At 40.9% G+C, this 9,491-nt stretch overlaps 2 protein-coding genes and 1 long non-coding RNA gene across 5 annotated transcripts in view; 1 reads left to right on the top strand and 2 right to left on the bottom strand.

Moving 5' to 3' along the window:
• hdac5 (histone deacetylase 5) overlaps nucleotides 1–3,754 on the bottom strand; it is a 22,769-nt gene extending 19,015 nt beyond the window's left edge. For both annotated transcript variants that reach the window (XM_088358633.1, XM_088358632.1), the window contains exons 1-2: nucleotides 3,483–3,754; nucleotides 394–568 (exon numbers count right to left, since the gene is read on the bottom strand). In XM_088358633.1, the coding sequence (XP_088214759.1) occupies nucleotides 394–415 (22 nt within the window). In that variant the 5' untranslated portion in view covers nucleotides 416–568; nucleotides 3,483–3,754. The remainder of the gene's footprint in view (nucleotides 1–393; nucleotides 569–3,482) is intronic.
• Nucleotides 3,755–6,088: 2,334 nt separating this feature from the next.
• Nucleotides 6,089–9,133, top strand: cyb561 (cytochrome b561). Of its 2 annotated transcripts, XM_088358710.1 has the most exons (7): nucleotides 6,089–6,270; nucleotides 7,031–7,241; nucleotides 8,001–8,099; nucleotides 8,163–8,266; nucleotides 8,342–8,499; nucleotides 8,628–8,825; nucleotides 8,861–9,133. In XM_088358710.1, the coding sequence occupies exons 2-6, from the start codon at nucleotides 7,034–7,036 to the stop codon at nucleotides 8,818–8,820; spliced, it is 762 nt and encodes a 253-aa protein (XP_088214836.1). In that variant the 5' UTR covers nucleotides 6,089–6,270; nucleotides 7,031–7,033; the 3' UTR covers nucleotides 8,821–8,825; nucleotides 8,861–9,133. The 2 variants fall into 2 exon arrangements, with proteins under 2 accessions (XP_088214836.1, XP_088214835.1); XM_088358709.1 differs by having other exon boundaries at nucleotides 6,099–6,270; nucleotides 8,628–9,133.
• Nucleotides 6,588–9,469, bottom strand: LOC148384483 (uncharacterized). Its single transcript, XR_015853540.1, has 2 exons — nucleotides 9,238–9,469; nucleotides 6,588–7,259 (listed from the first exon to the last, which is right to left on the bottom strand). It is a non-coding gene; the product is annotated as an uncharacterized LOC148384483 (long non-coding RNA).
• Between the last annotated feature and the right edge of the window lie 22 nt (nucleotides 9,470–9,491).

Below are 9,491 nucleotides of genomic sequence, written 5' to 3' on the forward strand. Positions count from 1 at the left end.
ACATTATCATTTAGTCATGTTAAAACAAGTACTTGAATTATATTTCAATTGTGACAAAAAATATCTGATATCTCAAATGGTCTCACATACTAAACACATCTGCTGAAGGTGTGTGTGTGTGTGTACTGCAGGATGACTCATCTCTGCGTTTCTATTTGAGGCGCATCAACCACTGGACTCACACTGTGTCTTTGTGTGTATCTACGTATGTGAGCGTGTGTGCATGTGCTTTATCGGTACCCATGACAACCAAATTACAGTCACTGACATCGCTCAGTCGGGGGGGGGGGGCACCAAGATGCATATATATTTATATATATATGAATGTCACATAGTGTATGGCGGGGACACACGCCAATTATATACTTTATGACATTTAAAAAAAAAACCTACCAGAGGTGTGTGATGAATTCATGAAGGCTGAATGTGGCCTTTGCGTTTTGCTCCTTTGAGTCTTTGTGCGTGTGTCTTAAAGTGGGTCCTCGGTGTCAGCCATAGGTTGCAGGACGGATGATGGATGGATGGATGGACGGATAAACGGATGAAACCTTCTCCTCAGTGTTAACTTCTAGAAAAAAACCAACATCATTGAGATATGAGTTAAAATGGAGCTTATGTTGTTGACATATGAAGAATGGAAATCAAAAGTTTCAATTTGCAAAAGTAAAAACCACATGATTTTTGTTGTTGTGGACGGGTCAGCAAATTTCATGACAAATTGGCACCCCCCCAGACTAACATCTGCTTTGGGAACCAGTTCCACAGTAGTCTGTTGCCACCTACTGGCCTTACATTGATAAGAGCAACTCCAACACTTGTAAGCGTTCCAAAGCAAAATAAATCAAAACCCTTAGCGCAATTAGCATTCAGAGTAATTGTCCAAATGCATGACAACAAACTTGTGCCAGTCATTAGCTGTAATGTGATTTAGAGGATCATCTCAAGATGTGATTTGCACCCTCATTGCCGACTGAAATGAGCCGAGATGCCAAATATATGCAGTCGTTCACTTCACTGCCTTATTATTATGCTTCAGAGAAGCAGTCATGAACTAAACACATTTCATGAATTAAATATAATTGAACATCTCTCCGCGCATCGAAGTCTGCTGACATTTTATGAAGAGGTCTGTCTGTCTGTCTATCAATACTTCGACCTATGGAGGTAACCAGACTAACCTGCTGGTCGACTGTACTAAAAGGTCGAAAGGCAAAAAACAGAAAGCCAGACGGGAAATGAAGAATCTGGTGCCTGTGTACTTCACTCGACTCGAGCATGCACGCAATGTTGCCAAAGAATCAACAAAAATAGAAATATTTCACTCTCACTCCTCCTCCTCCTCCTCTTCACACCAGCATTTCCTAAAATACCTGGCCCCTCCCATGCATATGAGGAGCAGGAAGTGCTGCCTGGCAACCAAAGAGCAGGCTGCCGTGGTAACGCTTCACCTAAGCATTTCTTGCGGGCCTCTGTTGAACAAAAACAGGGCACTGTAATTTTAAAGTGGGTTACAGTGCACAGTCCGTGGAGATATTATGCAACTAATGCGCCTGACGCACCCTTTGACCTCTGAGATCTGACTACTGGGGTGGGGGGGGGAACAGTACATTATACAGCTGCAAATCCCTCATCCAAAGTCCTTCCAACCGGACGATCAGCGGACGGATTGAAGCTCCTGTGGGAGGAGGTGACATGGAGGAATTCAACTGGAAAGAGTGTTCTGAGAATGAGCCCAATTTGTTAAGAAGAAGGATGCTCATGTTGACTATTATAAACGGTCACGTAGGGCCGTGCTCAAGACCACATCCGAGACCAGAATTCACAAAGAGTTGAGACGGCAATTAAACCATCGTTCTTTCGTTCCCTTCCAATTTCAGAAAATGCGACTGCGAGCGAGTCATTGCAATCTACCTTCACACGGAGTTTGTCTTTCGATGACTTTGCCGCTTGGCACGGCAGACGTCGGCCATTTTTAAACGACGGCTAGAGTCTGGCATGATGGAAAGTGATTATCGTAGACTTCCTTCAAGGAAATGTCGGCTACCTATTAATATAGCAGTAACTTCCTCCTCGTAATTCTCTCGTCTGACTTGTCAACAAATAAAAATGCAAGAACTGGTGGTAAAGTGTTACGTGACAGGTATGATTGTTAACTCGTGGTGTGCTTCCTTCAGTCAAACATATGTAGTCATAAATTCAAGTGGATTTTAATTTGATTCAGTGAAATCGATGTGTTATTTTACATCCACATGAATGAACTTGTCAGTGTATGAACTTGTCAGTACGGTGAAGGTGACATTTCCTTCAATGTGATTTGTATCTGTACAATAAAACACAACTGGATATGTATCTGATATGTTTTAAAGTGGTAGAGTTTTTTGATTTGATGCACGTGATTGATTTATTTGAACAGAAGTCAGTTGGGAGGAGCTCCAGCACGCACGCACGCGACCCTGCTGAGGAAATGCGCTTCCGAAAATAGATGGAAGGACGGCGTTACAAAATAAAGCGAAAAATTTCAAAGACTGAAAACATCAATAGTTATTCAGAGAGGTTTTCATTTTCAAAGGGAATGTGAAGTAGAACAACGTATCTAGTCCCACCCTTCTTTTTTCTATGTATACATATTATGACTCTAGCAGTTTTTTTTAATATATAAAAATAATACCAAAGCAAAAACAAACAAAAAATAAATGTACAACTGCCAAACGTCAACAACCATTCACATAATTCAACATCTAACACCTCAGTACTTTAAGTTCCCCAACGTGCTTGTTTCTAAGACATAGAAGAAAGTACCAAGAAGGTAATCACACAGAGAACATGTAAACTCAACACTGAAAGGTCAGAGCAAAAAAAAAAAAAAAAAAAATATCGAACCTCACAATTACAAATAACAATGTATTGCATTGTATTGTATTGATACAGAAATGCAAATAAAACATGATTTGTGCATTAAACAATCGTTTTGTTTCCTTTTTTTTTGGTACATCAAGATTGTGTGAATTGTGGGGCAATTAAGTACTTCCAATCCCATCACGAATAAGTCAGAAAATAAAAGAATACTTATTTTAAAACCATCCGTGAGGTTATTGAGCAGGATGTTGTTGAGTGGTAGCTGTTAGCTAAAGGCGTGTACTGTTAGTTGCCACCTTCGGGCTGCCAACTTGAAGTTGTGCTCAATTTCGTTCGCTTCAAATTGTCACTTTCACGCCAACTTAACAAACAGCAAGGTGTGTAGCTGTTGTGTGGCACAAAGTAGCTTCGATGTGTTGTTTTTTCAATCATACACGTCTGCTTGTTTCTTTCAGTCTGTTGAGTGTCCTTTAGCTAGCCATAGCAGTGTTTGCAAGTTAGCTAAGTGTTGATCATGGCTATAGAAACGCAACAATTCATGAGATAATCAAGCAATAAAAGGAAACTAGCGGGCCAGTCACGCATGAACACATGCACGCACGGATTTTCTCTGCGTGTATGGTTACCGTGGATGTCGGCGGGTCCTCCTGGAACGTGTACTAGTGCGGAGGTGTCTTCCTCCCGGCTTCGGCTCCCATCACGGCTCGCAACGTCTCCACGCAAATGGCAACCGCGATCGGAACGTGAAATTTCCACAACCTAGGCGCGACTGACCTAAGATATTACTACCTTCATATTTACATTTATATCTCGCTAACGTTGCCCCGTCCCTTCCCTTCTCCTCTCCGCCGCTGCCGCCACCACCAACAACAACATTATTGACGTCCTCCTCTGACCACGTGACCAGTCTGTTGCGGCTAAAAATAGACGCCGTAGAAACGAATAGGAACCGACAGACAACGGCAGACAGAAAAGCAGAGCTACGTTGAAGTTGACCTTAACTGCTTCACTCAACCACTCCGTATTTATTATTATAAAAAAATAAAGTGGTTGTTGATCATTTATTGGTTCCATCCAGTGGCGTCACTATTGGCTTTTACGGGATCTTTACGCTCCCCTAATTTTTTTTGTTTTGCAGTATTGCAACTGCGTCTGCGACCTATATATCCCATTGTAATAATTTCCTTAAATTTGTGCAAAATAATTACAATTTTCTATATTTTTAATTTCTAATTTGTGATCCTAAAATAGCCAGGGTGGCCGCCGTCATGAGTACCGATATTATGAATTTGGGCTGGTATCCGCATCGATACCGATGCCTGATATCGATACGCACAAATCCGTCATAACAATAACCTATATTAAAGCTAAATCATCAACACTATGCAACTGTCCAAATATTCATTAACCTAAATGTACACACAACTCAATCTTGTGATATTTAGTCCTATGTAGTAAAAGAATGAGAAGAAAAGAATAGGGGAATTACAGAGGGGTGACAGAAAATGAAGGTGAAAATGGAAAAATATGGAGGAAGACCGAGAAGAGCATACATGTGAAATAGAGGAGAGGAAAAATGCCAGGAAGTGAGAGAGGGAAAAGACTGAGTATGCAAGTGAGCTTCAGAGGATGGAACAATTGTGAGGAATGATGGATGAAGAGGACTGTGGAAGAACTGCAGTAGAGGAGAGGGAGATCAAGAACAGAGAGCGCTGTGGAGGTGGAATAAAAGGAAGGGGAGCGCAAGAGACAGAAATAGAGAGAGAGAGAGAAGGAAAGAGCTATTCTGGTAATGATGTTGTTGCCATGGAGATGCTTTTCCTCAGTCAGACGACTCCACAGGTGCCTTGTGGGGATTTTTTAAAGGACGTCCCTGATTGGCGGTGATCTGTAGAACACAGGGCTATTGATTGGTTGACTGAAGGGAAGGGCAAAGGTCATCCCTTGCATGCCATTACCCTTCAAATGCGTTTGCCTTCTGGTGACTCCTCACTGTGCAACAGTAGGAAACAAATGACAGAAACAGGAGAAAAAAAAAAGCAGAGACTTATTTATAAACTCTTCCAATGTTTTAGAGCACATAAACGAGAAGTTGTAACATCTGCTACTTTAGTAACGGACCCATCACCATTCCTAACCCACTCAGGTGAAAATATGTACAGTCATACTGCAGATACTGTAAGTCCTCATTATTGCACTGCAAAGATGTTGACGGTAAAATGGGTCCATTGGTGCCATTCGGAGTTATTAGACATTAAAAGAGATAAAGTAAAGATGCACACACACACACACACACACACACACACACACACACACTGCAAGGAAATTGTATTTGAAGCAGTGGTGAGTCAGACCACTGACTCACAGGAGAAATCAAAAATGTCAAACTGAAAAAAAAAGTGTACACACTAACAGCACAATTTTCAGACATTATTCAAGATAGCCCTGACAAGCTCAATCAAACTTGTAAATTAATTTACCTGTGTGAGTCTTTTTTTGTTTACACGCAACGTACCCTGAAAGTTATGATCCAACTTCTGAATGTTTAAGTTAATGTAAAACCTTTCCCTGCTCCTTTGCAGCAATTAAGCTTAAAGTAAGCTTAGCCTGCAGCGCCATCAACTGGAGAAAAAGGGATACTGACAGCCTGGAGTCACCCAAGTGCATGCAGTTCCAGGGTTTATGAACACCCTGAGTAGACTACGTGCAATGAATGTATCAAACTCTAGGCCCGGGAGCCAGATGCGGCCCTTACATTATTTTCTGATAGATAGATGAAAAAATACTACATTTCTTTTCAGATCAACTTTGTTGTTGTTTGAATGACTGACAGGATGAAATTCTATTGGAAGTAAATGTCAAGCATCATGGACACGCACATTGTATTATAGAGGGTACAAAATGCAAGCATTAGGTGTCATACGCAATCATGGTCTTTAATTGAATTTTAAAAATACGGTAATAATAAAAGGTAGAGTTAATCACATTAAATAGACTGCTATAATTTACTGTCACATCCAGCCACGCTTTCTTCCTCATGACCGCTCTCGCTCCTCTGGCGTTGTCAAGGTAACCATCCCTTTACGTTTGAGCTTAGTCATCAATCCAGACTGTCGCCATAGCATGCGACTTCTCCATTAAATGATATATGTATCTATATTTTCAGATTTTCTTTTCAGATTCAAAGAGCACTGCAATAATTTTAATATGCAGCAACGTGCAATGCTAGGTTTATTATTTCCTTATTAGTCACGTGGGTTGGGTCTGTTTGGAAAGCCCGAAGCGCAGCACTTGAGGGAGGAGAAAGGCGGATGAAAAACAAATTATAAAAAAAAAAAGGAGGAAGGCGGATGTATAAATCCACACCCTGCGACTTTGCAAAAACAACAGCACGCATTGCAGAACTACGACGCAGTAAGTATTCATATCGACCAACTTATTTGCAGAGATGTATACTTCACGGACAGGATGAAACCGATCGAAGGGATGTTGTCAATATGTCAATCACGATATCAGAACAGGTGGCAGGTGTTATAAAAATGGCCATTTGTGTGTTTGACAGCTGGCGTCCTCGTTCAAACTTTTCTATGTTATCCTCACTGTTAAATCCTCCGAGTGTTAAAACATATAATCTTGTGCACCCTCATCGGATTGTTACGATCGTAATACCATTTAGGTGCATAATCGGCTCACATTGAACCCGCCTGCTAAACATTTGAACACACAAAAAGTTGCAAGCATAATACCTTTACTCGCTTTCAATAAATTCGACTGATTCACCTTTCCCCTATGTACCAGTATGCCGCAACCCTCTTAAAATATATTGCTATAAATTCATATTAAATTTATATTTATTAAAAAATATACTTACGTGCAGTATTAATATATAATGTACCTTTGGCTTGAAAGCAAAGCGTGGAGAGTATCTGTTCATGTGCACTCAGTGAATGGGTCATTGTTAACATAAGTAAATGTGATAAATAAAGGCAAATCAGGCAGGATGAAAAAAAAATGTCACGTCATTGCATTTGCTGATATTGTAAAGAGAGATCTGTTTACTTTGCTATTTTGATGGGCTAACCTTATTTACGTCATAATTTAATATAGCAGATCGCAAATAGCAGACCTCCAGGCAAAACGTGAAGATGTAATATTCTCTCTCTGTGTGTCCCAGATCATGGAGGATTCTTCTGCTCCACGCTCTTCTCGCACCACATTTGGATGGCTAGTAGGAGCTTCGCAGATTCTGGGTGTGACATCAGTCGTGCTAACTGGCGTGTGGATGGGTCACTACCACGGGGGCTTTGCGTGGGATGGCTCTGACCAGGAGTTCAACCTTCACCCTCTGTGCATGATTCTGGGCATGGTCTTCTTGCAGGGAGATGGTGAGCAGTCATAAACATCTGAAAATATTAAATGAAGGATTATTATCGTTAAAACATTGTATCACGTAAAAGCAGGTTTTTACATGTTTGATTAAAAAGGCTTGGTCACACAATAAAATGACAAACGTAAAATTACTAACATTATAAAACACAACTTGTAAATTGTGTCCCAATACAGTTTAAGTTGGACAAACATTGACATTTATGGAAGCAATATTAATTTGTCTAACGTCCAAACAAGTTCTTTTTACTTGAGGGGGTTAATAAAAGGGAGAAGTGTCCTACAATTTCCAACAGCAAGACTTCAAATATTTCGTTGAATTGCCCAACTTAAAATGACTATGTTGAGTTATTTAAAGCGATCAAAATATCAAATAAAAAGCAAGCAGTTTCGGTCAAATCATCTAACTGCAGGATGACTAATTTATATCTGTTGATCATTTTCTGTCTCTTTTTGTTTCCTGCAGCTCAGTGTACTTCTGCTAATATAGGTCTAACCACATTAGCTCTTGTGGCTCAACGGGACAGCTGTCAAAGCTAAATTGCATTAAAGTGATAACAGCAAAGGTCAGCTGGACATTAGTGAGATGTTCACAAGTGATCCAAACACCCTCAGGAAGTCTCCGTGCTTGCTTTTATTCTGGGATGGCGATTCACGACACCTAGGCACACTCGTGTGGTCATCGACACTTGCTCAGCCCAAATAACAAAAACATTTTTGCATTCAAAATGTATTAATATTCCACTTTTGATTCACAGCCATCCTGGTGTATCGAGTGTTCCGTAATGAGGCAAAAAAGAATGTCAAGATGCTTCACGGCATCATTCACATGCTCACCCTGATCGTCAGCATTGTCGGTAAGTTCGACAGAGAAGTGTTTCTATTTTTGTGTACTCTCTGTTGTACATGTGTGTGTTTAGGTTTGGCGGCTGTGTTCGACTCCCACCGAGCAGCCAACTACCCAGATATGTACTCCTTGCACAGTTGGTGCGGCATGGCGACCATTGTCTTATTTAGCTTGCAGGTAGGCACACATACACACACATATATATGCCAACGTGTGTGTTTTGTCACATTTTTTCTATCCATCTCTCAACAGTGGGTCATGGGTTTGTCGTTCTTCCTGTTTCCCGTCGCGTCGTCATGGTTACGATCAGCGTACCTCCCCGTTCATGCGTTCTGTGGTCTGGTTCTGTTGGTTATGGCTATAGGGAGCAGTTTGCTTGGTATCACAGAGAAACTTCTCTTCAGCATCATGTACGTCCGGATCTACTGTTTGTCAATTACGTGCATCGTTATTTACATCTGGAAAGTGTTTGTTGATAGAGAATTTGTGTCCGGCGCAGGGATGGGCAAATTAAATTCTGGTATCTTGTTACTCTCAGGTCAACCTATTCGAGCTTTCCACCTGAAGGGATCATGGCCAACATTCTGGGCATCCTGCTTGCGTGTTTCGGGCTGCTGGTGTGCTACATTGTCACCAAGGAAGAATACAGGAGGCCACCAAACCCTGAGGAGGAGTCTTTGGCGGTCCACTTCAAGACCCTGACCGAAGGAGACTCACCCACCAGGCCTTAATTTATTCACTAACTGCTCACTATAATTTGATTTGTTTGAGTGGTTCTCTTGATCTTACTCCGTTAATATTGCAAGATGGAATTAAATACTGACGTGGGCCACTTGAAAAAAAAAATACAAGAGCTGTGATAATGCCCATTTTGGATTGACACTGTCAAAAAAAATTTGTTTGCATTGGTGTGTTGTGCAACTACGTTTTTCAATGTGCAACTTTGTCAACTGTGAAGGTCTATGAAGTATGAAGTGTATAATATTAAGTTAATGGTTTTGGGAGTGTGAGATATTTAGTAAATTAAATAATTGCAAAAGAAAACAGTTTGCTTTTATTTGGTAAAAATTGGAGGATTCAGTGTGCAGGGAAACATAATCTCAATTCAATTATTTCCAGGGATAGATGTATCTTTTGTTTGTTCATACCTTGTTGGAGATGGATGTCCAATATGGAGGTAGGCAAGGAGTGGGGGGGTGCAGCCAATCCAAATTGTAATCCTCAAACGGTAAAAAATGATATCACTAATACCTTCTTGGCTAACCGTGACTGACTGAGGCAGACTGCCATGAGGGAGAAGCCATCTTTGACTGATCAGGTGCCTGATCAGGTGACTGACCAGGTGACCAAAAGCTTTGCCAAAATAAAGGTCCATGGCCAAAAGCCGGTCGATCCTAACCAA

This window comes from Syngnathus floridae, chromosome 17 (assembly GCF_059516105.1).
Source record: "Syngnathus floridae isolate MCC-2025c chromosome 17, RoL_Sflo_1.0, whole genome shotgun sequence".
NCBI lineage: Eukaryota > Metazoa > Chordata > Actinopteri > Syngnathiformes > Syngnathidae > Syngnathus > Syngnathus floridae.